Below are 27737 nucleotides of genomic sequence, written 5' to 3' on the forward strand. Positions count from 1 at the left end.
AGAGCGAGAGCGCCAGAGCGAGAGAGCGCCAGAGCGAGAGCGACAGAGCGAGAGCGCCAGAGCGCCAGAGCGAGAGAGCGCCAGAGCGAGAGAGCGACAGAGCGAGAGCGACAGAGCGAGAGAGCACCAGAGCCAGAGCGAGAGCGCCAGAGCGAGAGCGAGAGCGCCAGAGAGCGAGAGCGCCAGAGCGAGAGCGAGAGCGCCAGAGAGCGAGAGCGCCAGAGCGAGAGCGAGAGCGCCAGAGAGCGAGAGCGCCAGAGAGCGAGAGCGCCAGAGCGAGAGCGAGAGCGCCAGAGAGCGAGAGCGCCAGAGCGAGAGCGCCAGAGCGCCAGAGCGAGAGCGCCAGAGCGAGAGCGCCAGAGCGAGAGCGAGAGCGCCAGAGAGCGAGAGCGCCAGAGCGAGAGCGCCAGAGAGCGAGAGCGCCAGAGCGAGAGCGAGAGCGCCAGAGAGCGAGAGCGCCAGAGAGCGAGAGCGCCAGAGAGCGAGAGCGCCAGAGAGCGAGAGCGCCAGAGAGCGAGAGAGAGACAGAGCGAGAGCGAGAGCGCCAGAGCGAGAGCGAGAGCGCCAGAGAGCGAGAGCGCCAGAGCGAGAGCGAGAGCGCCAGAGAGCGAGAGCGCCAGAGAGCGAGAGCGCCAGAGCGAGAGCGCCAGAGCGAGAGCGAGAGCGCCAGAGAGCGGGAGCGCCAGAGAGCGGGAGCGCCAGAGAGCGGGAGCGCCAGAGAGCGGGAGAGAGACAGAGCGAGAGCGCCAGAGAGCGAGAGCGCCAGAGCGAGAGCGAGAGCGCCAGAGAGCGAGAGCGCCAGAGCGAGAGCGCCAGAGCGAGAGCGAGAGCGCCAGAGAGCGAGAGCGCCAGAGAGCGAGAGCGCCAGAGCGAGAGCGAGAGCGCCGGAGAGAGACAGAGCGGGAGAGAGACAGAGCGGGAGAGAGACAGAGCGGGAGAGAGACAGAGCGGGAGAGAGACAGAGCGAGAGCGGGAGAGACAGAGCGGGAGCGGGAGAGACAGAGCGAGAGCGAGAGCGACAGAGCGAGAGCGACAGAGCGAGAGCGACAGAGCGAGAGCGACAGAGCGAGCGCGACAGAGCGAGAGCGACAGAGCGAGCGCGACAGAGCGAGAGCGAGCGCGACAGAGCGAGAGCGAGCGCGACAGAGCGAGAGCGCGACAGAGCGAGAGCGCGACAGAGCGAGAGCGCGACAGAGCGAGAGCGCGACAGAGCGAGAGCGCGACAGAGCGAGAGCGACAGAGCGAGAGCGACAGAGCGAGAGCGACAGAGCGAGAGCGACAGAGCGAGAGCGCGACAGAGCGAGAGCGCGACAGAGCGAGAGCGCGACAGAGCGAGAGCGCGACAGAGCGGGAGAGAGACAGAGCGGGAGAGAGACAGAGCGAGAGCGCGACAGAGCGAGAGCGCGACAGAGCGAGAGCGCGACAGAGCGAGAGCGCGACAGAGCGAGAGCGCGACAGAGCGAGAGCGCGACAGAGCGGGAGAGACAGAGCGAGAGCGAGAGCGACAGAGCGAGAGCGACAGAGCGGGAGCGACAGAGCGGGAGCGACAGAGCGGGAGCGACAGAGCGGGAGCGACAGAGCGGGAGCGACAGAGCGGGAGCGACAGAGCGGGAGAGACAGAGCGGGAGAGACAGAGCGAGAGCGAGAGCGACAGAGCGAGAGCGACAGAGCGAGAGCGACAGAGCGAGAGCGACAGAGCGAGAGAGACAGAGCGAGAGAGACAGAGCGAGAGAGACAGAGCGAGAGAGACAGAGCGAGAGAGAGAGCGCGAGAGAGAGAGCGCGAGAGCGGGAGAGACAGAGCGAGAGCGAGAGCGACAGAGCGAGAGCGCGACAGAGCGAGAGCGCGACAGAGCGAGAGCGCGACAGAGCGAGAGCGCGACAGAGCGAGAGCGCGACAGAGCGAGAGCGCGACAGAGCGGGAGAGACAGAGCGGGAGAGACAGAGCGGGAGAGACAGAGCGGGAGAGACAGAGCGACAGAGCGAGAGCGGGAGAGACAGAGCGAGAGCGGGAGAGACAGAGCGAGAGCGGGAGAGACAGAGCGAGAGCGAGAGCGACAGAGCGAGAGCGACAGAGCGAGAGCGACAGAGCGAGAGCGACAGAGCGAGAGCGACAGAGCGAGAGCGACAGAGCGAGAGCGACAGAGCGAGAGAGACAGAGCGAGAGAGACAGAGACAGAGAGAGAGCGCGAGAGCGCGAGAGCGAGACAGAGCGAGAGCGCGAGCGCGACAGAGCGCGAGCGCGACAGAGCGCGAGCGCGACAGAGCGCGAGCGCGACAGAGCGCGAGCGCGACAGAGCGCGAGCGCGACAGAGCGAGAGCGCGACAGAGCGAGAGCGCGACAGAGCGAGAGCGCGACAGAGCGAGAGCGCGACAGAGCGAGAGCGCGACAGAGCGGGAGAGACAGAGCGGGAGCGACAGAGCGAGAGCGACAGAGCGAGAGAGACAGAGCGAGAGAGACAGAGCGAGAGAGACAGAGCGAGAGAGACAGAGCGAGAGAGACAGAGCGAGAGAGACAGAGCGAGAGAGACAGAGCGAGAGCGACAGAGCGAGAGCGACAGAGACAGAGACAGAGCGAGAGAGACAGAGACAGAGAGAGAGCGCGACAGAGCGAGAGCGCGAGCGCGACAGAGCGAGAGCGCGAGCGCGACAGAGCGAGAGCGCGAGCGCGACAGAGCGAGAGCGCGAGCGCGACAGAGCGAGAGCGCGAGCGCGACAGAGCGAGAGCGCGAGCGCGACAGAGCGAGAGCGCGAGCGCGACAGAGCGAGAGCGCGAGCGCGACAGAGCGAGAGCGCGAGCGCGACAGAGCGAGAGCGCGAGCGCGACAGAGCGAGAGCGAGAGCGCGACAGAGCGAGAGCGCGACAGAGCGAGAGCGCGACAGAGCGAGAGAGCGACAGAGCGAGAGAGACAGAGCGAGAGAGACAGAGCGAGAGAGACAGAGCGAGAGAGACAGAGCGAGAGAGACAGAGCGGGAGCGACAGAGCGAGAGCGAGACAGAGCGAGAGCGAGACAGAGCGAGAGCGAGACAGAGCGAGAGCGAGACAGAGCGAGAGCGAGACAGAGCGAGAGCGAGACAGAGCGAGAGCGCGACAGAGCGAGAGAGACAGAGCGAGAGCGCGACAGAGCGAGAGCGCGACAGAGCGAGAGCGAGACAGAGCGAGAGCGAGACAGAGCGAGAGCGAGACAGAGCGAGAGCGAGACAGAGCGAGAGCGAGACAGAGCGAGAGCGAGACAGAGCGAGAGCGAGACAGAGCGAGAGCGCGAGAGACAGAGCGAGAGCGCGAGAGACAGAGCGAGAGCGCGAGAGACAGAGCGGGAGAGACAGAGCGGGAGAGACAGAGCGGGAGAGACAGAGCGAGAGCGGGAGAGACAGAGCGAGAGCGGGAGAGACAGAGCGAGAGCGGGAGAGACAGAGCGAGAGCGGGAGAGACAGAGCGAGAGCGAGAGCGACAGAGCGAGAGCGACAGAGCGAGAGCGACAGAGCGAGAGCGACAGAGCGAGAGCGACAGAGAGACAGAGCGACAGAGAGACAGAGCGACAGAGCGAGAGCGGGAGAGACAGAGCGAGAGCGGGAGAGACAGAGCGAGAGCGGGAGAGACAGAGCGAGAGCGGGAGAGACAGAGCGAGAGCGGGAGAGACAGAGCGAGAGCGGGAGAGACAGAGCGAGAGCGGGAGAGACAGAGCGAGAGCGACAGAGCGACAGAGCGAGAGCGGGAGAGACAGAGCGAGAGCGGGAGAGACAGAGCGGGAGAGACAGAGCGAGAGCGAGAGCGACAGAGCGAGAGCGACAGAGCGAGAGCGACAGAGCAACAGAGCGAGAGCGGGAGAGACAGAGCGAGAGCGGGAGAGACAGAGCGAGAGCGAGAGCGACAGAGCGAGAGCGACAGAGCGAGAGCGACAGAGCGAGAGCGACAGAGCGAGAGCGACAGAGCGAGAGCGACAGAGCGAGAGCGACAGAGACAGAGAGAGAGCGCGAGAGCGCGACAGAGCGAGAGCGCGACAGAGCGACAGAGCGAGAGCGCGACAGAGCGACAGAGCGAGAGCGCGACAGAGCGAGAGCGCGACAGAGCGAGAGCGCGACAGAGCGAGAGCGACAGAGCGAGCGCGACAGAGCGAGCGCGACAGAGCGAGCGCGACAGAGCGAGAGCGCGACAGAGCGGGAGCGACAGAGCGAGAGAGACAGAGCGAGAGCGACAGAGCGAGAGCGACAGAGCGAGAGAGACAGAGCGAGAGAGACAGAGCGAGAGACAGAGCGAGAGAGACAGAGACAGAGAGAGAGCGCGAGAGCGAGAGCGCGAGCGCGACAGAGCGAGAGCGCGAGCGCGACAGAGCGAGAGCGCGAGCGCGACAGAGCGAGAGCGCGAGCGCGACAGAGCGAGAGCGCGAGCGCGACAGAGCGAGAGCGCGAGCGCGACAGAGCGAGAACGCGACAGAGCGAGAGCGCGAGCGCGACAGAGCGAGAGCGCGACAGAGCGAGAGCGCGACAGAGCGAGAGCGCGAGAGACAGAGCGAGAGACAGAGACAGAGCGAGAGCGCGACAGAGCGAGAGCGCGACAGAGCGAGAGCGCGACAGAGCGAGAGCGCGACAGAGCGAGAGCGCGACAGAGCGAGAGCGCGACAGAGCGAGAGCGCGACAGAGCGGGAGAGACAGAGCGGGAGAGACAGAGCGAGAGCGCGACAGAGCGAGAGCGCGACAGAGCGAGAGCGCGACAGAGCGAGAGCGAGACAGAGCGAGAGCGAGACAGAGCGAGAGCGAGACAGAGCGAGAGCGAGACAGAGCGAGAGCGAGAGCGCGACAGAGCGAGAGCGCGACAGAGCGAGAGCGAGACAGAGCGAGAGCGAGACAGAGCGAGAGCGAGACAGAGCGAGAGCGAGACAGAGCGAGAGCGAGACAGAGCGAGAGCGAGAGCGAGACCGAGAGCCAGACCGAGAGACAGAGCGAGAGACAGAGCGAGAGACAGAGCGAGAGCGAGACCGAGAGACAGAGCGAGAGACAGAGCGAGAGACAGAGCGAGAGACAGAGCGAGAGACAGAGCGAGAGACAGAGCGAGAGACAGAGCGAGAGACAGAGCGAGAGACAGAGCGAGAGCGAGAGCGCGACAGAGCGAGAGCGCGACAGAGCGAGAGCGCGACAGAGCGAGAGCGCGACAGAGCGAGAGCGCGACAGAGCGAGAGCGCGACAGAGCGAGAGCGAGACAGAGCGAGAGCGAGACAGAGCGAGAGCGAGACAGAGCGAGAGCGAGAGCGAGACCGAGAGACAGAGCGAGAGACAGAGCGAGAGCGAGACCGAGAGACAGACCGAGAGACAGAGCGAGAGACAGAGCGAGAGACAGAGCGAGAGACAGAGCGAGAGACAGAGCGAGAGACAGAGCGAGAGACAGAGCGAGAGACAGAGCGAGAGACAGAGCGAGAGACAGAGCGAGAGACAGAGCGAGAGACAGAGCGAGAGACAGAGCGAGAGACAGAGCGAGAGCGAGAGCGAGACCGAGAGACAGAGCGAGAGCGAGAGCGAGAGCGAGAGCCAGAGCGAGAGCCAGAGCGAGAGCCAGAGCGAGAGCCAGAGCGAGAGCCAGAGCGAGAGCCAGAGCGAGAGACAGAGCGAGAGACAGAGCGAGAGACAGAGCGAGAGACAGAGCGAGAGACAGAGGGAGAGACAGAGACAGAGCGGGAGAGACAGAGACAGAGCGGGAGAGACAGAGCGGGAGAGACAGAGCGGGAGAGACAGAGCGGGAGAGACAGAGCGGGAGAGACAGAGCGGGAGAGACAGAGCGGGAGAGACAGAGCGGGAGAGACAGAGCGGGAGAGACAGAGCGGGAGCGGGAGAGACAGAGCGAGAGCGGGAGAGACAGAGCGAGAGCGGGAGAGACAGAGCGAGAGCGGGAGAGACAGAGCGAGAGCGGGAGAGACAGAGCGAGAGCGGGAGAGACAGAGCGAGAGCGGGAGAGACAGAGCGAGAGCGAGAGCGACAGAGCGGGAGAGACAGAGCGGGAGAGACAGAGCGGGAGAGACAGAGCGGGAGAGACAGAGCGGGAGAGACAGAGCGGGAGAGACAGAGCGAGAGCGGGAGAGACAGAGCGAGAGCGGGAGAGACAGAGCGAGAGCGGGAGAGACAGAGCGAGAGCGGGAGAGACAGAGCGGGAGCGAGAGCGGGAGAGACAGAGCGGGAGCGACAGAGCGGGAGCGACAGAGCGGGAGCGACAGAGCGGGAGCGACAGAGCGGGAGCGACAGAGCGGGAGAGACAGAGCGGGAGAGACAGAGCGGGAGAGACAGAGCGGGAGAGACAGAGCGGGAGAGACAGAGCGAGAGCGGGAGCGACAGAGCGAGAGCGGGAGAGACAGAGCGAGAGCGGGAGAGACAGAGCGAGAGCGACAGAGCGAGAGCGACAGAGCGAGAGCGACAGAGCGAGAGCGACAGAGCGAGAGCGACAGCGAGACAGAGCGAGAGCGAGAGCGAGAGCGACAGAGCGGGAGCGACAGAGCGGGAGAGACAGAGCGGGAGAGACAGAGCGGGAGAGACAGAGCGGGAGAGACAGAGCGGGAGAGACAGAGCGGGAGAGACAGAGCGGGAGAGACAGAGCGGGAGAGACAGAGCGGGAGAGACAGAGCGAGAGCGGGAGAGACAGAGCGAGAGCGAGAGCGGGAGAGACAGAGCGAGAGCGAGAGCGGGAGAGACAGAGCGAGAGCGAGAGCGGGAGAGACAGAGCGAGAGCGAGAGCGGGAGAGACAGAGCGAGAGCGGGAGAGACAGAGCGAGAGCGGGAGAGACAGAGCGAGAGCGGGAGAGACAGAGCGAGAGCGACAGAGCGAGAGCGAGAGCGAGCCAGAGCGAGAGCGAGCCAGAGCGAGAGCGAGCCAGAGCGGGAGCGAGAGGGAGCGGGAGCGAGAGCGAGAGCGGGAGCGAGCCAGAGCCGGAGCGAGAGCGAGAGGGAGCGGGAGCGAGAGCGAGAGCGGGAGCGAGAGCGAGCGGGAGCGAGAGCGAGCGGGAGCGAGAGGGAGCGGGAGCGAGAGCGAGAGCGGGAGCGAGAGCGAGCGAGAGCGAGCGGGAGCGAGAGCGAGCGGGAGCGAGAGCGAGCGGGAGCGAGAGCGAGCGGGAGCGAGAGCGAGCGGGAGCGAGAGCGAGAGCGGGAGCGAGAGCGAGCGAGAGCGAGCGGGAGCGAGAGCGAGCGGGAGCGAGAGCGAGCGGGAGCGAGAGCGAGCGGGAGCGAGAGCGAGCGGGAGCGAGACAGAGCGGGAGCGAGACAGAGCGGGAGCGAGAGCGAGCGGGAGCGAGACAGAGCGGGAGCGAGAGCGAGCGGGAGCGAGACAGAGCGAGAGCGAGAGCGGGAGCGAGAGCGAGCGAGAGCGAGCGGGAGCGAGAGCGAGCGGGAGCGAGAGCGAGCGGGAGCGAGAGCGAGCGGGAGCGAGAGCGAGCGGGAGCGAGAGCGAGAGCGGGAGCGAGAGCGAGCGAGAGCGAGCGGGAGCGAGAGCGAGCGGGAGCGAGAGCGAGCGGGAGCGAGAGCGAGCGGGAGCGAGAGCGAGCGGGAGCGAGAGCGAGCGGGAGCGAGACAGAGCGGGAGCGAGACAGAGCGGGAGCGAGACAGAGCGGGAGCGAGACAGAGCGGGAGCGAGACAGAGCGGGAGCGAGAGCGAGCGGGAGCGAGACAGAGCGGGAGCGAGACAGAGCGGGAGCGAGACAGAGCGGGAGCGAGACAGAGCGGGAGCGAGACAGAGCGGGAGCGAGACAGAGCGGGAGCGAGACAGAGCGGGAGCGAGACAGAGCGGGAGCGAGACAGAGCGGGAGCGGGAGCGAGAGCGAGCGGGAGCGAGAGCGAGCGGGAGCGAGAGCGAGCGGGAGCGAGAGCGAGCGGGAGCGAGAGCGAGCGGGAGCGAGAGCGAGCGGGAGCGAGAGCGAGCGGGAGCGAGACCGAGCGGGAGCGAGACCGAGCGGGAGCGAGACCGAGCGGGAGCGAGACCGAGCGGGAGCGAGACCGAGCGGGAGCGAGACAGAGCGGGAGCGAGACAGAGCGGGAGCGGGAGCGAGAGCGAGAGCGAGCGGGAGCGAGAGCGAGAGCGAGCGGGAGCGAGAGCGAGCGGGAGCGAGAGCGAGCGGGAGCGAGAGCGAGCGGGAGCGGGAGCGGGAGCGAGAGCGAGCGGGAGCGAGACAGAGCGGGAGCGAGACAGAGCGGGAGCGAGACAGAGCGGGAGCGAGACAGAGCGGGAGCGAGACAGAGCGGGAGCGAGACAGAGCGGGAGCGAGACAGAGCGGGAGCGAGACAGAGCGGGAGCGAGCGGGAGCGGGAGCGAGCGGGAGCGAGAGCGAGCGGGAGCGAGAGCGAGCGGGAGCGAGACAGAGCGGGAGCGAGACAGAGCGGGAGCGAGACAGAGCGGGAGCGAGACAGAGCGGGAGCGAGACAGAGCGGGAGCGAGACAGAGCGGGAGCGAGACAGAGACAGAGCCTGAGCGAGAGAGAGACAGAGCCAGAGCGAGAGCGAGCCAGAGCGAGAGCGAGCCAGAGCGAGAGCGAGCCAGAGCGAGAGCGAGGCAGAGCGAGAGCGAGGCAGAGCGAGAGCGAGGCAGAGCGAGGCAGAGCAAGAGAGAGACAGAGCCTGAGCGAGAGAGAGACAGAGCGAGAGCGAGAGAGACAGAGCGAGAGAGAGCCAGAGCGAGAGCGAGCCAGAGCGAGAGCGAGCCAGAGCGAGAGCGAGAGCGAGAGCGAGAGCGAGAGCGAGAGCGAGAGCGAGAGCGAGAGCGAGAGCGAGAGCGAGAGCGAGAGCGAGAGCGAGACAGAGCGAGAGCGAGGCAGAGCAAGAGAGAGACAGAGCGAGAGCGAGAGAGACAGAGCGAGACAGAGCGAGAGCGAGGCAGAGCAAGAGAGAGACAGAGCGAGAGCGAGAGAGACAGAGCGAGCCAGAGCGAGAGCGAGCCAGAGCGAGAGCGAGCGAGAGCGAGAGCGAGCCAGAGCGAGAGCGAGCCAGAGCGAGAGCGAGACAGAGCGAGAGCGAGCGAGACAGAGCGAGAGCGAGCGAGACAGAGCGAGAGCGAGCGAGACAGAGCGAGAGCGAGCCAGAGCGAGAGCGAGCCAGAGCGAGAGCGAGCCAGAGCGAGAGCGAGCCAGAGCGAGAGCGAGCCAGAGCGAGAGCGAGAGAGAGCGAGAGCGAGAGAGAGCGAGAGCGAGAGAGAGCGAGACAGAGCGAGAGCGAGACAGAGCGAGAGCGAGACAGAGCGAGAGCGAGGCAGAGCGAGAGCGAGGCAGAGCGAGAGCGAGGCAGAGCGAGAGCGAGACAGAGCGAGAGCGAGGCAGAGCGAGAGCGAGGCAGAGCGAGAGCGAGGCAGAGCGAGAGCGAGGCAGAGCGAGAGCGAGACAGAGGCAGAGCCAGAGAGAGACAGAGGCAGAGCCAGAGAGAGACAGAGGCAGAGCCAGAGAGAGACAGAGGCAGAGCCAGAGAGAGACAGAGGCAGAGCCAGAGAGAGGCAGAGCCAGAGAGAGGCAGAGCCAGAGAGAGGCAGCGCGAGAGAGGCAGAGCGAGAGAGAGGCAGAGCCTGAGCGAGAGAGAGAGACAGAGCCTGAGAGAGGCAGAGCGAGAGAGAGGCAGAGCCTGAGCGAGAGAGAGAGACAGAGCCTGAGAGAGGCAGAGCGAGAGCGAGAGAGGCAGAGCGAGAGCGAGAGAGGCAGAGCGAGAGCGAGAGAGGCAGAGCGAGAGCGAGACAGAGACCGAGCGAGAGCGAGACAGAGACCGAGCGAGAGTGAGCGAGAGAGAGACAGAGACCGAGCGAGCGAGAGAGAGACAGAGACAGAGAGACAGAGCGAGCGAGAGAGAGACACAGACAGAGAGAGACTGAGAGACCGAGACAGACAGACAGACAGAGAGAAAGACAGAGAGAGAAAGACAGAGACACAGACAGAGAGAGACACAGACAGAGAGAGACACAGACAGAGAGAGACACAGACAGAGAGAGACACAGACAGAGAGAGACACAGACAGAGAGAGACACAGAGAGAGAGAGACACAGACAGAGAGAGAGAGAGAGAGAGAGAGAGAGACCGAGACAGACAGACCGAGACCGACACAGAGGGACAGACAGAGAGACAGACAGAGAGACAGACAGAGAGACAGACAGAGAGACAGACAGAGAGACAGACAGAGAGACAGACAGACAGGATTACTTTCAGTGTGGAAACAGGCCCTTCGGCCCAACAAGTCCACACCGACCCACCGAAGCGCAACCCACCCATACCCCTACATATACCCCTTACCTAACACTACGGGCAATTTAGCATGGCCAATTCACCTGACCCGCACATCTTTGGACTGTGGGAGGAAACCCACGCAGACACGGGGAGAACATGCAAACTCCAGACAGAGACACAGACAGAGACACTTAAGGTGAAGAGTGGAAGGTATAGGGGGGGGATGTCAGGGATAGGTTCTTTACCCAGAGAGTGGTGGAGGCATGGAATGCGCTGCCTGTGGGAGTGGCAGAGTCAGAATCATTGGTGGCCTTTAAGCGGCAATTGGATAGGTACATGGATAGGTGCTTAAGCTAGGACAAATGTTCGGCACAACACAAGGGCCTGTTCTGTGCTGTATTGTTCTATGTTCTTCACATGGTGAAACAAAGGGATCAGTTAAAGTGTGTGCGCTTTAACGCAAGGAGTGTCAGAAATAAGAGTGATGAACTTAGAGCATGGATCAGTACTTGGGACTACGATGTTGTGGCCATACGGAGATATGGGATTCACAGAGGCAGGAATGGTTGTTAGATGCTCCAGGGTTTAGAACGTTTAAAAGGAACAGGGAGAGTGGAAAAATAGGATGGCGTGTAGCATTGCTAATCAGAGAGTGCAGCACAGCTACAGAAATAAAGATTGTTGAGGGAGGTTTGTCTATTGAGTCAGTATGGATGGAAGTTAGGAACAGCAAGGGAGCAGCCACCTCATTGAGGGGTTTCTACAGACCCCTAACAGCAGTAGGGAGATTGAATAACTCATAAGCCGGCAGATTTTGGAAAAATACAGATGTAGCTGGGTTGTTGTTATGGGTGACTTCAACTTTCCCAATATCGACTGGAACCTCCTTAGTGCAGATGGTTTGCATGGAGCTATTTTTGTCAGGTGTGTTTAGGAGGGTTTCCTTACTCAGTATGTGGACAGGCCAATGAGGAGAGGGTCATTTTGGATTTGGTGCTCAGCAATGAGCCATGACAGGAGTCAGATCTCGTAGTGGGAGAACACTTTGGTGACTGTGATCACAACTGCAATTGACCAAAACAACAATTTACCATAGCCTTGGAGAGGGGAAGGAGCAGTTACCAAGAGAAGATAGCATCATATTTAACTGGGGAAAAGGAAACTTTCAGACAGGAGTTGGGAAACACAGACTGGGAACAATTGTTCCATACGAAGCGCCCAGTAGATATGTGGAGACTGTTGAAGGAGCAGTTGTTGTGTGAGTGATGCACAAATTTGTCCCTCAGAGAGGTAAGTAGTAGTAAGATTAAGAAGCGTTGGATGATGAGAACAGAGGAGCTTTTCATCAAAAGGAAACTTACGTAAGGTGGGAAACAAGGATCTAGCACAGCTTTAGAGGATTACAGGCTTGCTAGAAAGGAGCCCAGAAATGGACTGAGGACAGCAGGAGAGGGCACGAGAAAGGTTTAGCAGAAGAACCCAAAGACATTTTATTCATACATAAGGAATAAGAGAATGATCATGGAGAAGGTAGGGCTGATCAGAGATAGCATAAGGAACTTGTGTGTGGAGTCTGAGCAGATAGGGGAAGCCCTAAAATGAGTTTTTGCTTCGGTTTTCACTAAAGAAAGAGACCTTGTTGTAAATGAGAACTTTGAGGAGCTGGGATACAGGCTTGAACAGATCATGATTGAAGCTAAAGTACTGGAAATTTTGGCAAACATTAAGATTAATAAGTCCCTAGAGCCAGACCAGATTTATCCCAGGCTACTTTGGGAAGTGAGAAAGGAGGTTGCTAAGCCACTGGCAAAGATCTTTGCTTCCGCACTCTCCACAGGAGTCATACCGGAGAATTGATGGGAAGCAAATGTTGTTCCTCTTTTCAATAAAGGCAATAGGGAAATCCCTGGCAATTACAGACCAGTCAGTCAGTCTTATGTCCGTTGTCAGCAAGGTTTTGGAAAAAATTCTGAGGGATAGGATTTATGACTATTTGGAAAAGCATAGCGTGGCTAAAGGCAATCAGCATAGCTTTCAGAGGGGCAGGTAATGCCTCACAAATCTTATGGAGTTCTTTGAGGAGGTGTCAGGACAGGTCGATGAAGGTCGAGCAGTGGATGTGGTGAATATGGACTTTAGCAAGGAATTTGATAAGGTTCCCCGTGGTAGGCTCATTCATAAAGTCAGGAGGTATGGAATACAGGGAGATTTGACTATCTGGATTTAGAATTGGTTGGCTGACAGAAGGCAGAGAGTGGTTGTAGATGGAAAGCATTCTGCCTGGAGGGGAGTGTTGAGTGGTGTCCCGCAGGGTTCTTTTCTTGGGCGTCCGCTCTTTGTAGTTTTTATAAATGACTTGGGTGAGGTGGAGGTGGTATGGATTAGTAAATTTGCAGATGACACAAAGATTGGAGGGCTACTGCAGGCCACAGCGCGACATAGACAGGATGCAGACCTGTGCTGAGAAATGGCAGATGGAGTTCAACCTGGATAAATGCCAAGTGGTGCATTTTGGAAGGCCTAACTTGAAAACTGAATATAAGATTAAAGACAGAATTCTTGGTAGTGTGGAGGAACAGAGGGATCCTGGTGTTCAAGTACATGGATCCCTCAAAGTTGCCACCCAAGTAGATAGGGTTGTTGAGAAAGCATATAGTGTTTTGGCTTTTATTAACAGGGGGATCGAGTTTAAGAGCCGCAAGGTTTTCCTATAGTTCTACAAGTCCCTGGTGAGACAACACTTGGAATATTGTGTCCAATTCTGGTCGCCCCTACTGTAGGAAAGATAGAGGGGCTTTGGAGAGGGTGCAAAGAAAGTTTACTAGGATGCTGCCTGGATTGGAGGGTTTGTCTTATGAAGAGAGGTTGACTAAGCTTGGAATTTTCTCTCTGGAAAGGAGGAGGAACAGAGGTGACCTGATTGAGGTATACAAGGAATATAAGAGGAACAGATAGAGTCAATAGCCAGAGACTTTTCCCCAGGGTGCATGGTATTGGGGGCAAAGTACTAACTTGGATTGAAATTTGGTTGGCTGATAGGAAACAAAGAGTAGTGATAAACGGCTCCATTTCGGAATGGCAGGCAGTGACCTGTGGGATACCGCAGGGATCCGTGCTGGGACCGCAGCTTTTTACAAGCTATGTTAATGATATAGAAGATGGTATTAGTAATAACATTAGCAAATTTGCTGATGATACTAAGCTGGGTGGCAGGGTGAAACGTGAGGAGGATGTTAGGAGATTACAGGGTGACCTGGACAGATTAGGCGAGTGGTCAGATACATGGCAGATGCAGTTTAATGTGGATAAATGTATGGTTATCCACTTTGGTGACAAGAACAGGAAGGCAGATTACTACCTAAATTGATTCCATTTAGGTGGAGGGGCAGTACAAAGATCTGGGTGTTCTTGTACACCAGTCAATGAAGGTAAGCATGCAGGTACAGCAGGTAGTGAAGGCGGCTTATAGTATGCTGGCCTTCATAACAAGAGAGATTGAGTATAGAAGCAAAGAGGTTCTTCTGCAGCTGTACAGGGCCCTGGTAAGGCCACACCTCAAGTACTGGGTGCAGTTCTGGTCTCTAAATTTGAGGAAAGACATTCTGGCTATAGAGGGAGTGCAGTGTAGGTTCACGAGGTCAATTCCTGGAATGGTGGGACTACCTTACACTGAAAGACTGGAGTGACTGGGCTTGTATACCCTTGAGTTTAGGAGACTGAGAGGGGATCTGACTGAGACATGTAAGATTATTAAAGGATTGGACACTCTGGAGGCATGAAACATGTTTCCGCTGATGGGTGAGTGCCGAACCAGAGGACACAGCTTAAAAATACGGGGTAGACCATTTAGGACAGAGATGAGGAGAAACTTCTTCACCCACAGAGTGGTGTGTGTGTGTGCTGTGTGTGTGTGTGTGGAATGCTCGGCCCCAGGGGGCAGTGGAGGCCCAGTCTCTGGATTCATTTAAGAAAGAGTTGGATAGAGCTCTCAAGGATAGTGGAATCAAGGGTTATGGAGATAAGGTAGGAACAGGATACTGATTAAGGAAGATCAGCCATGATCACCCATCAGAGGAAACATGTTTCCTGCCTCCAGAGTGTCCAATGGTGGTGCAGGCTCAAAAGGGCAGAATGGCCTACTCCTGCACCTATTGTCCATTGCACGAGGGGTCATAGTTTTAAAATATGAGGAAGGTATAGAGGAGACGTCAGAGGTAGGTTCTTTACACAGTTGTGAATGCATGGAATGCATTGCCAGTGGTGGTGTTGGGAGCAGAGTCATTAGGGGCATTTGAGCACCTGCTGGACATGCACATGGACAGCAGTGAATTGAGGGGTGCGTAGATTGGGTTATTTTATTTTACATTAGGATTAATCCTCGACACAACATCATGGGCTGAACGGTCAGTTCTGTGCTGTACTTTCTATGTTCTAAGATAGACATACTAAAACAATGCCACGTAATGGGTGAAAAAAACCCACCATTTTTAACAAAAATGCTTTTATGTGCTGGTGCAAAGTTTACTAAAATAAATAGTTATAAACTTTATTGGCAATAATCATATATACATGGAATTATATAGCACAGAAGGAAACTATTTGAAAAGGGCATTCCCCTGCTCTTATACATGGCCTTTTGTGAAGTATCTATCTAATTACACTGTTTTTATGAAGTATTTTCATTCCGGTCACGTATAACATGTAATAGCTATGATTGATCGTCTTATGTCTTTCTTCCACAAATTTTTGGCAGATTGATTAGATTTGTTAGATACTGTGTTTATATCTTCAAGCAGACTCCAATTGAAAAGCAAAACTGCAGCTAAATAAAATATATGGTTAATGCAAATACAACTCACCTTCTTTAGCTTTAACCATACTTCCTCTCGTGAATGCCCACCCAAGAATCCAGTTAGTGCAAGGAAACAGGCCAAAAAAGAAGGAGCAACTGCAAACTGGAAAAAAACAGATATCATGTTTTTTTTCTTCAATTTGGGAAAGTGATTCAGCAAATACAAAATGGCATGCAAAAATTCTTAAACAGAAATATGTTCGTGATTAAACTGAAAATCAAAGGCGATCAGGATATAGATTCTTAGAGATGTACAGCATGGAAACAGACCCTTCGGTCCAGCCAGTCCATGCCAACCAGATATTCCAACCCAATCTAGTCCCACCCGGCCCATATCGCTCCAAATCCTTCCTATTCATATACCCATCCAAATGTCTCTTAAATGTTGCAATTGTACCAGCCTCCACCACATGTTCTGTGAAAGTGGTTTCCATAATTAATATATATTCATTATACAAAATATTACTCAGTACTTGCAAAAACAAATACATATAGATACACTGCAATGCTTTTATTCCTAAACTACAGTAACCTTTGTGTCAAACTTTAAAATCAGCAGGAAGTGGTCCTGTGACATCACAAACTGGTTTTCAATAGAAGGTTTCACTAATTATGCAAACAAAAGTATAGTTTGTAATAGTGTTGCACTTAGTTATTTCAAATTTTATAACAAATCATTCTGAAACAATTTGAAAAATACCAAGAACACCACAAAGTTAAAACAATATTGAGTGACAGTCTTGTAATTTCTAATTTTAATGTGATAAAGAAAATTAACTTCATGAGATTTTACTTCTCGGTTGTCATTGCCATTTTGACAGATTGACTTTTAATGCTCACTTTAAACACCCATCCACTGTAACAATGGACTATTATTGTGCAATTTGTATGCCAGTTTTGAGTACATTAGCAGTCCAAATATAATTAGCACTCTATTGACGATGATCACCTTGCTTAACTAGAGATTAAAGAAAGAAGATTTAAAATAGTTCCACTGGATAATTTAGGTAACCCTTTGATTCAGAAAAGCCCAGACAGCACAAAAGGCTTATAAACAGAGTTTCACAAACCTTTCTTCAGTATTCCTTTAAAAAGACAATAGACATTTCTTTCATTTATAATTTGACAACTCAAGAGTAAAACAAACTTTTAATGTGGTTCTTCATTAATTTGATATCCTATTTGGTTAACGTTTTTGGCTGGACAGTTGCTCTGTAAATCCGTGGGTTCAATTCTCGTACCAGCTGAGGTAACCATGTAAAAAAAATTCTCCTTCTCAACCTCTCCCATTGCCCGAGATATAGTGACCATTAGGTTACATCTCTTCACTGAGGAAGTAGCCCTATGGTCCTCTGGGACTATGCCAACATATCTTCATCCCATTACTGATAGAGGTGGGTCTTGCTTCCTTAAAACAGATAAAACATGTATTGTGTTTTGGACTAAGGCATGGAGGACAGCACAACTAACTTCTGAATGCTCAAGTTCAGCCTACTGTATTCTCTTTCATACTTATAAAAAGACTTTATTCCAAATTTGATGTTACATGCATCCTCCCTCCATTCCATCTCCACCCAACAGTCCAATCGTCTTCCTGCTGTGGGGTGCAGCATCGGAATCTCTGTGCAAACTCGTCTTAAATATTATCTTTTCCACTGCATCTTTGATCACTTGGCTTTACTATGGTGAAACAGTTTGGAATAGTTTCTCACATTACAGATATAAAAAGGAAAGTAAAATTATTGTTTTGTTTTACCTGATCAAGTAACATTTTCTTAAATGCCACAGTTTTGCTCTTTCCGACAACAAGTTGATCTAGCAACTTATACCACACTCCGAGTACAGGACCCTATGGTAAAGGGGTTAAAATAAACAGACAATGAACATCACTTAAGTGACTGAGGATTGTAATTTCAAGTTTACAGTGAATCAATATTGCCAAAACTGAGGTCATAACTGTGCCAAGTCTGCTGATCTCTCCCCCCACTTATTGGCTATTGGAATGGAGAGCAACCAACGTATCAAAAAATTACAAACATGAAATAATCTGCATCATGTTAATTACTTTTCAAGGAGATATTCTACTCAGTACAGTCTACATGATAAGTTATCGGTTGTGTCTAAAGAGTTACCACTTTGTTGTGGTTCTGTTCGCTGAGCTGGAAGTTTTTGTTGCAAACGTTTCGTCCCCTGGCTAGGCGACATCATCAGTGCTTTGGAGCCAGGGGACGAAACGTTTGCAACAAAAACTTCCAGCTCGGCGAACAGAACCACAACAACGAGCACCCGAGCTACAAATCTTCGCACAAACCTTGAACAGTTACCACTTTCATTTCTAATTCTTTTACCTTATAGGTATTCTCCTGAGCAGTGGCTTACACTACATAAAGGACTACTGAAATCATTAGTCCTCTAGTGACTTATCCAAATGGTCTTCCATTCATCATTCAGGCTTTTAAAAGACACACCTGATCACTTAAATCCCCTTTGTGTTATTGTTGATTCTCCATTAGTGCAGGTTTTTTTTAAGTAGTTGTCAGGAAAGCTATTTGAAGGGTTGGTGCAGAATCAATGGGCTGAACAACATTTTTCTGCACTTTAGGGATTTTCTGTCATCAATCTCTACAGCTGATTTATGTTGGTTTTCTGCCTCCAGGTCAAATTTCGTTTTTGATTTTTATGTCAAAATGCCTTCAGTATTACCCTTAAGGACATGATGATCCTGCTGATTGACCAGCATATGGTGCCTCTTAGACAATTTGAGCTCCGAGGTCTCTTTGTTGGACGATAAAGTTGTCCATATGTGCCAATCTTTCAGTGCACTTTTTTTCAGTTTATCAGTTTGTTGGAATATTGTGATTGTACTGGTAAATTAAAACTCACCACACATATAGAAATAAGTGGTCATTGGAATTTAACAATGTTGCAGGCTTTGAAATTATTAAAGATGATAAATTTGTCCTCATGTGGTACTCTTCCAATGATCCTGTTGAAAATATTGCTCTCTAACCTCATCTGTTTGTGTCATTGCTTATGCATGAAATGGTTAAGTGTTATATATTATACATTTAGCAAGCACTATTCAAATAGAGTTAGTTTTTGATTCTTTGGGAAGTGAGTTCAGCTTAGATGTCAACTCAGATCAAATTTGGGCGGCACGGTGGCACAGTGGTTAGCACTGCTGCCTCACAGCGCCTGTAGACCCGGGTTCAATTCCCGACTCAGGCGACTGACTGTGTGGAGTTTGCACGTTCTCCCCGTGTCTGCGTGGGTTTCCTCCGGGTGCTCCGGTTTCCTCCCACAGTCCAAAGATGTGCGGGTCAGGTGAATTGGCCAAGCTAAATTGCCCGTAGTGTTAGGTAAGGGGTAAATGTAGGGGTATGGGTGGGTTGCGCTTCGGCGGGTCGGTGTGGACTTGTTGGGCCGAAGGGCCTGTTTCCACACTGTAAGTCTAATCTAATCTAAATGGCAAAGACTGAAGTTGATTTCTCAGTCCTGTAAAATGTGCAGCTTCCACCTCCTTCCTCAAGATGAGACTCCTCATTGCACCTGCTCAGCATTTTGGCTCAGGAGTGGTTCATCAGTAGGTCAGGAAGGTAGCCCACTAATCTTCTCACCTCAGCTAAAGACAGGTTACAAATGCTATCAGCAAAATTGGTCCCAATTATGAATTTAAACATGGTAAATGCTATTCGTTAATTCTGTTTTGATTTCTCTTGTAGGATGGTCATTTATTAATGCACATTTATAGTGCAAATTATTTTAATTTGAATCTCTCATTTTCCAACAAAAAATGGATAATGGGTGGCATCAACTCTTGGCAAGTATAATAGATCTGCAATAATTAGTTGGAAAGCATGTGAGTGTGTCACAGGGTGTTACCTGACAAGTCTCTTTATAGGATGAAATCACTTTATTGCTCTTTGAAACTTCCTAGATATCAGACTTCTGTCTTAACTGACTACTCCTTGCTTGGAGAGTATGCCTTTTGGTCCTCGATTTACTCAAGGGGAAAACAGTCTATCAGCATCTCACCTGTCAAGTCCCATAGGTTACATGTTTCTCAACTCTAAGTACAAAAGGAGGGAGTGGGTGTAAATTGGATACCAGAAACATCAACAATTAGCAAACAATGTTTAGTCTGAGGTCAGTGCTGAAAAATTGCATTTTAGTTATCAATCACCTGGACACTGAAATCTTGTAAGGAAAAGCTGCAAAAATACCCAGAATGGCTGTTAAGGTTGCCAGAAATCAGCCACAAGAACAGCAGTGTAAAGCAGAAAGAGTTACATGCTCCGAACAGTTTTGCAGATCTGGCTGATTAGTAATGAAGCAACCAAATCCAAGACTCTACAGTCATAAGTAGTCAAACAAAATGGTTGACTTCAAAAGACCACTGACATTCTACTCAAGTATAATCTTCTAAGGCAAATGGGATAAAGAAAGAGTATCAAATCCTTGCAGCCATCCAGGACCATTTTTTGATGTGAGCAAAGATGGTTTGCATTCACAATCTAGATCATTAGACACTACAACTCTTTTGTGCAGGAATACAGAGGCAAATTGCAGCATCCATACTGTGCCTTGGTTAATAACAAACTGAAACAAAAGCACCTTCAACAAGTACTGTATGTACCAAAACCTGAAGGCCAAATAAATAAATAAATACTTTTGAAATCTAGTTAGGGTGGTAATATAGGAAATTCCTCACCTCAGTCAGGCATCAAACTAAAGCCCCTCTTACCCAGATGACTTGCTGGACAGTATTTTACCCATTCGGTAGTCATCAGGTATCTCCCAACTGAAACTTATGCTGGCAGAGTTAACAAAAGCTTGAAAATGGTAAGAGTGGTCTCTAAGCGTATTTGGGACAACAAGCATGAGGCTTTTTAAGAAAGGGAATCTGCTGAAGGGGGTTCAAATAAACTGAGAAAAATTATCAAAAGTAACTGAAGGAGTAAAATTAACATATCAATTACAACACTGAATAACAAGAATTTTCAAATTTTATTTTACATCCAAAAAAGGGAAACAAAAAAACTTATAGTCATACAGCATGGAACTCTCTGGTTCAATTTATCCATGCTGATTAGGTTTGCCAAACTAACACTAACAAACATTTGCCTGTTTGGCCCATAGCCCTCTAAACTTTTCCTATTCATGTACCTATCGGAATATCTTTTCAATGCCACTTCCTCTGGCAGTTCATTCCACATACATGACACTCTCTGCATGAAAATGTTGCTCCTTAGATCCCTTTTAAATCTTTCCTCTCTCACTTTAAACCAACAGACCTTGGCTATCAACTTTATGATTTTATAAACCTCTACAAGGTCACCCCTCAACCTCCTGCACTTCAGGGGAAAGTCCCAGCCTCGCTTTATAACTCAAAACTTCCAGTCTCGAAACATCCTTCTAAGTCTTTTCTGTACCCTTTCCAGTTTAATAACGTTCTTACTATTGCAAGGCAACCAGAACTATACACAGTAGTCCTAAAGTAGCCTCACCAATTTCCTGTACAGCCACAACATGACATCTCAACTCCTATGCTCAATGCTCTGCACAAATGTCCACAAAGTAATACAGACATTCCAGGAGACAAAATCAGCTTAGCTGATTGTATTTCGATGATCAGAGTGTCTAGCACGAGCCATGCATGAAAACATCTAATTGTGCCACTACTGGAGTTCAACAAACTATCATTGGGCAGTACATCAACAAACAAAAAGCAGATGTAGAGAGAATGCAACCAACTTCCATTGAAGTTCAAGGGATTACCCAGATGACTTGCTGTCCAGTACTTTACCCATTCAGTAGTCATTAGGTATCTTCCAACTGAAACTTGTGCTGGCATCACCATCATCAAATCCTCCACAATAAATTGGATCAGCCTTAAAAATGTAGTAACTAGACAAGTAGGTTAGGGCTAGGAATCCTGCAGCAAGTAACTCTCCTCCTGATTCCCCAAGTCCTTTCTGCTATCTACAAAGCACAAGCCAAGAGTGTGACAACGGGTCAGTTAGACTTGAAACATCAACTCTTTTCTCTCCTTACAGATGCTGCCAGACCTGCTGAGATTTTCCTGCATTCTCTCTTTTGGTGTGATTAAATACTTTCTATTTACATGGATAAGTGAAGTTCCAGTAATACTCAAAATCTTGATTCTAACTAATGACTGGTACCATAACCTAAAAATGCCTCCCACACCACTGTCATATAACAGCTGTAGTATGCACTATTTATAAGATGCAATGCTGCCATTAAGATTTCTTAATACATTCCAAACCTTCAAACTCTCCCACAACAAAGGGCAAAGGCAGCAGATACATTGAACACCATCTGTAAGTTCACGTCCAAGTGACAGACCCTCTTGACTTGGAAATATATCATTCTTCATTGTGGCTAGATCAATATCCTGGAGCTCCCCAACAGCACTGTGCGGGTATGTACACCACATTGATCGACTGTAGTCAAGATGGCAGCTCACCAACACCTTTGCAAGGCAATTAGGGGTTTTCAACAAATTTTGCCTTCCTTAGTGAAGTTCACACCACATGAATGAATTTAAAAAGAATCTGAGCTCAACACTGTCTTGGAGAGTTATAGACGAGACAATGCATTACCAAGTGGGATGATCTGCTTTTAACTTCCATGAGCATAATTGATTATAAAAGATGCATCAGGCAAATAACTCACATTAAAAATCATAAATTCCTGAGTTTTAAACTCAGGAGAGTTGGAAATTTGGTAAATCAATATCAATGATTTTGGAAGTTCACTAATTTCAACTGACTCTTAGAAGGACATAAAATACAGGAACATGAGTGGACCACACAGCCCATCAAGTCTGCTCTGCCATTCAATATGACTGTGGTAATGCTGGGCTTACATATGAATGTGCAAGGTCCAATGAAACTTTCCAAATAAGAGCTGGAGACTTTTCTTCAATCTTTAATCCTTAAACATCGACACTAGAACAAATAATCTGGTCATTATCACTACTTCATGTTGCCCTCAATTTAGAATGTTCTGAAGTTCTGAATAAAGTGAGATAATTGTAAATTATACCCAAAATCTGACTCCGTGTTTTAGGGTGATGCCGCAGAATGACAGCAGATAGGTGACAGAGGTAGAGGTCATGGGCAGTGAACCTGTGCTCTTTACCCTACTGTTTTGATAGCCTTCCTATAAAATGGAGCTACAATCTGTACACAATTCTTCACACAAAATTCTTATTACGCTTTCGTGCCACTCCATCTGGACTTCTTTATTTTCTTAGCACAGAATCTTGTACTCCATTAGCTTTCTTAAGCTTTTGAATTCCATCAACTTTCTTCATCCACTTGGGAAATGAAACACTGCTCTTTCAAATCTTATAATCTAAATGGAGATTAACTGCAAGTATTAAATTTTCATTTGTCAAAAGTAATCAATTATTCATTCATATTTATTGACCTTGAATTTCATCCTCTACCATTTTGACCATTTGCTCATTTTATCAATACGTAGCAAGTTTAAGTAAGATGGTTATCCCTATTTATAAACCTTTCCGCATCTTTTCCAGAGCATATGTTTGAAAGCTCCTCCAACTCTGCAACTTGGAAAGCTCTACTCCTCTAATCCTGGCTTTCAATTCATTCCTCATTTTTTGACTCACCACAAATGGTAGTGCTTTCAGCTGCATTGTTGTTGCTCTCTGGCTTCTTTCTAGTTTATTTTGTCTCAACTTCTTATAACACCTAGAAAAATCTCTTCAAAATCTCTTTCCATTCATATTGGTAATACAACTTCCAAATCGAAGCTAGGTGCAAACTTCATCCACAGTAACTATATACTTTGTAAGATTCTACTGTTAAAAGGGCATTAAAATAATTGCTTGAGAGACATTGTGCTTTAAACACAAGCTATACTCTTATTTTTATTTTGCATCATTTGTTCTGTTCCAATATAAAGCCCATTTTAGAGTCTGCAATTACCACATAAATTAATCCAACAGTTGTCATTCTGAGCGTCCTTTTCGTGTCATGATTTGCCCATCCTTGTCGTTCAATCAGTTGCTGTGAAATTACATCACTGCATCCAACCAAAGTACCTGCAAAATTGAAGGACAATCATTAACAGTATTTAAAACATTTTCAGTGTAAACGTTTGGAGTTTTAATCAGAGCTCAGCAGTTGAATTCACAAGTAAGGTTAATCCACATAAAATTCACACGCCAAAATTCAAAAATTGAAAATGATATTCAAAAGTACGCAAATGACTTACCTTTCATTATTAAAGCTCAAAATTACTTTTCAAATTGATCTCTTATCAATCACACTTGAAGAACCTGCAGAAGCCACCCAAGTATGAACTTCTCTTTTATTCAAACTGGTATTTTGAAGTGTAGAAATTACTTGGAATTTCTCAGAACTAATATCTCAGAAATAGACATTTATCAGAAAATGGAAAGGAGGGAGGGACTCAAGAAAATTACAATGAGCTGAAAAAGTTGTTGGAGCGGTGCCCAGGTCCTGACAGACTTCATCTTACATTCTTAAAAGAAGTGGCAATTTAGGTAGTTCACGCATCAGCTCCCTAGATTCAAGGAAGATTCCATTGAATTTGAAAACAGTGAATTATCTTGTTTAAACAAGGACAGCAAAGTAGAGCAAAAAAAAACTACAGGCCAGATTCATATCTGTCACACAGAATATGATCAAGCAGAGTCAAAAGTAGAAGGGGAAATCATGTCAATTTTTTAACAGAATTAAGGTGGTGACAAGCAGGATAAAAACTGACTCTAATTAAATTTTCAGAAGGCATTTGACAAGGTGCCTAACCTTCGGCACCTCAGACAGAGTAGCCTCAGTAAGCAAAGAGCCCACAGTGTTGAAGGTAGTAGATTGGCATATATAGATTAGCTGACTAATAGAAGGTAGAGTTGGGATGGGGAGGGGCAGGGTGGCATTTCCAAGATGGCACCTGTAATTAGCAGTGTATCACAGGGCTCAGTTCTGGGGACAATTATTTCTATTAGAATGATTTGGGTGAAGAAAGTGAACATACTATATTTGCAGGTAACAAAAATAGGTAGGAACACAACTGGTGAAAATGAAACAAACAGGAGTGTGCAGTGAGATTAAGCAAGTAGGCAAAAAAAAATTGCAGGTGAAATCATGTGCGGGGAAATGAGAGATGATGCAGTTTGACAAGAAGAGTATTGGAATGTTATTTAAGAAGGAGAAAGAGAGCAAAACTATGAACATTACAAGTCACTACTCAGTCCACAGCTGGAACACTGAATAGTTTGGGCCCTTATCTAAGCATGGTACAATGGCATAGGAGGCAATCCAGAGAAGGATCATTAGCCTGATATCAAGTATAGAGGTTTGTTTTATGAGGACAGGTTGAGTAGATTGGGACCACATGGCTTGTAATAGGGACGAGAGGTGACCTTACTAATATAGGTTTTGTAGGGGATTTGACAGGTTGATGTGGAAAGGTTGTTTCCCCATGTGGGAGAATCTATGACAAGAGGGCATAATTTCAGAATAAAGGGTTTGCACACTTAAGGCAGAGAGAATTTCTCGTCTCAGAAGATAATGCATCAATGGTATTTTTAAAACCACAGTGTTCAACAGTTGTGAAGTATACTCAAGGCCAGCAGACAGATTTTTAAATCAGCCAGGGAAAATGGAGTTCAGGATTATCAAATCACTAGGAATCTCATTGAATGGTGAAGCTGATTCATTAGCCGGAGTAAAAAATGAGGTCTGCAGATGCTGGAGATCACAGCTGCAAATGTGTTGCTGGTCAAAGCACAGCAGGCCAGGCAGCATCTCAGGAATAGAGAATTCGACATTAGCCTGAGTGGCCTACTTTTGTTCCTAGCTTTTATGGTCTTAGGGAAATTGTCAGAAGCTATTATTAAAAGATGATGCAGCAGTGAACTTGGTTAAATTTAAGGGAGAGTTAATACTGTTTTATGAAAGGGAAATCATGTTTAACCAGTCCACTAGGCTGAGATTTCCAGAATACATAACATGCAATAGTACCGCACAGTAACAGGCCCTTTGTACCAACTGTAAGAGAATTCCAAACTAATCTCATCTGCCGGCACACAGTTTGTTTCCCTCTAGTCCATTCCTGTTCAGGAGTCAAAATGCCTCTTAAAATTTGGCTAACATACCAGCTTTCCAGGCATTTACCACCCTCTGTAGTATTCACCTTGCAGATCTCTTTTAAACTTTCCCCTTCTCACCTTACACTTATTCCACTTAGTACATTTCCACCCTGGGAAGCAGACCCTATCCATGCCTCTCAATTTTACATACTTTTAGCAAGTCACCTCACACCAGATACTCCAGCAAAAAAACAATCCAAGTTTGAAACAACCTTTCCTTATAGCTATTGCACACCAATCCAGGCACCATTTTGGTAGACTTCTTTTGCACCCTCTCACAAGCCTCCACATCCTTCCTATACTGTGGTGATCAGAACTGAACACAATAACCCAAACGTGGCCTAACCAAAGTCTTAGATAGATGTAACATGACTTGCCAACTTTTATTATCAATGCCCCGACTGATGATGGCAAGCAACATATCCATTTGTGTAACCACTTTTAGGGAGCTATGGACTTAGAACCTCATCTGCAACTAAAGAGCATACAAAGATCTCTGTCAAGGTTCTGGAATTTAATCTACCTTAAATGTTTTTCAAGATTTATGATATGATGACACAAAGATTATTGTAGAAAATAAAAGCTCATTGTAGGGGGTAATATACTGGCATGGACAGAAGATTGGCTAGCTAACAGGAAAATAAAGAGTTGCATAAATGGTTTGTTCTAGTTACTAAGATATCATAAATGGCATGCCATAGAAGTCAATACTGCAGCCTTTACTTTTAAAATGTTTATAACTGACTTTGATGAAGGGACCGAAGATATTGTTGCTAAATTTGCAAATGATACAAAGAGAGGTAGAAAATACATTGTGAATAAGATAAAGAGGCTGCAATCAGGAAAAGATAGGCTGAGTGAGTTGGTACACACCTGGCAAATTGATAATGCGGGAAAATATGAAATTGTCCATTTTGGCAAGAACAATGGACAAGCAATTGGTGAAAGAATGCAGCACTCTCAGATGCAGAAGGACCTTGCTGTCTTGGCGCATGAAATGTAAACAAGTAATTTGGAACAAGTTTTTGCTAGGTGGGTTGAACACAACAGTAGGGAGATAATATTTCATGTATACAAACACTGGTGAGACCACAAATGGAGTACAGTATTGGTCTCCTTATTTTGAGGAAGGGTGTGACTGCATTTGAAGTAATTCAAGAAGGTTAATTAGACTAATTACTGGAATGAGCTGAAAAATGTGTTGCTGGAAAAGCACAGCAGGTCAGGCAGCATCCAAGGAGCAGGAGAATCGACATTTCGGGCATGAGCCCTTCTTCAGGAATCCTGGACAGGTTTACTGGAATGGACAGGTTTTCCTGAGGGAAGATTGGACAAGCTACACTGATACCACTGGAAAAAGGGAGGACTGCAGATGCTGGAGATCAGAGCTGAAAAATGTGTTGCTGGAAAAGCGCAGCAGGTCAGGCAGCATCAAAGAAGGGCTTATGCCTGAAACATCAATTCTCCTGCTCCTTTGATGCTGCCTGACCTGCTGCGCTTTTCCAGCAACACATTTTTCAGCTCCGATAGCCACTGGAGTTTGAAAGATAAAGAGGTAAACTGATTGAAACATACAAAATTCTGAGAGTGCTTAACAGGGTGAATGTGGAAGGGATATATTCTCTTGTAGGAGAATTTAGTGGCTCCACATCCATATACGTCCACTCCCTGCCCCAAATGATGTTTAATATGAACAACTGCAAGATGCTTTGAAGAAATTCGCCAAATATCCTGAGACAGTATATTCCAAACCTCTGACCACTTCCAACTCGAATACTCACAACTGCAGCTTATCCTCCAAGCCACTCACCATGCTGACTTTGAAAAATATCACCACTACTTCATAAAACCTTGGCATTTCCTCTCTAACAACATGGATTACCTGTAGTGGGTCAAGGCAGCTCAGCATCACCTTCTCAAGGGCATGTAGGAATAGGCAATGACACCCCCATCCCACAAGTGAATAAAACAAAAAGACATCCATGCATTAACAACTGTCTGTCTGTATGCAAATTCCAGATAGAGTCAGAGTCATAGTCATAGAGATGTACTGCATGGAAACAGATCCTTCAGTCCAACCCATCCATGCCAACCAGATATCCCCACCCAATCTAGTCCCACCCATATCCCTCCAAACCCTTCCTATTCATATACCCTTTCAAATGCCTTTAACTAGTTGCAATTGTACCAACCTCCACCACTGCCTCTGGCAGCTCATTTTTTTTTTAAAAGATATTTTTATTAGAAATTTAATATTTTGACAGATTTACAAAAATAAACAGAACTTTCAAGCACAAACATTAATATAAAAATAGATCTTAAATATATAATCAAAATTCAAAGGAATGATACTAAAGAAGAAAGAAAAACAATGAAACTCAGTTAACTACTAATCTAATCCACAATTATCCAGAGTGTATAGTTGAGTCACTTACATCCTTCAAACAAGAGAAAATGTTCTCTAATACACTCATAACAGTATAATAAAAAAGGAAACTATTTCCAAACAATAAGAACAAAAAAAAAGACATGTTTGAATGGAGATCCTCCCC

The 27737-nt window shown here is 49.6% G+C and overlaps 1 protein-coding gene across 4 annotated transcripts in view; it reads right to left on the reverse strand.

Moving 5' to 3' along the window:
* The window catches only part of mpv17 (mitochondrial inner membrane protein MPV17), a 121137-nt gene that overhangs the window by 42615 nt on the left and 50785 nt on the right, over positions 1–27737 (reverse strand). For all 4 annotated transcript variants that reach the window (XR_009647080.1, XM_060851714.1, XM_060851698.1 and 1 more), the window contains exons 3-5: positions 22997–23112; positions 16777–16869; positions 15028–15123 (exon numbers count right to left, since the gene is read on the reverse strand). Coding sequence is in view for 3 of the 4 variants with exons in the window: in XM_060851714.1 (XP_060707697.1) it covers positions 15028–15123; positions 16777–16869; positions 22997–23112 (305 nt within the window). In the remaining variant the exon portion in view is untranslated. The remainder of the gene's footprint in view (positions 1–15027; positions 15124–16776; positions 16870–22996; positions 23113–27737) is intronic.

This window comes from Hemiscyllium ocellatum, chromosome 3, assembly GCF_020745735.1.
Source record: "Hemiscyllium ocellatum isolate sHemOce1 chromosome 3, sHemOce1.pat.X.cur, whole genome shotgun sequence".
Classification (NCBI taxonomy): domain Eukaryota; kingdom Metazoa; phylum Chordata; class Chondrichthyes; order Orectolobiformes; family Hemiscylliidae; genus Hemiscyllium; species Hemiscyllium ocellatum.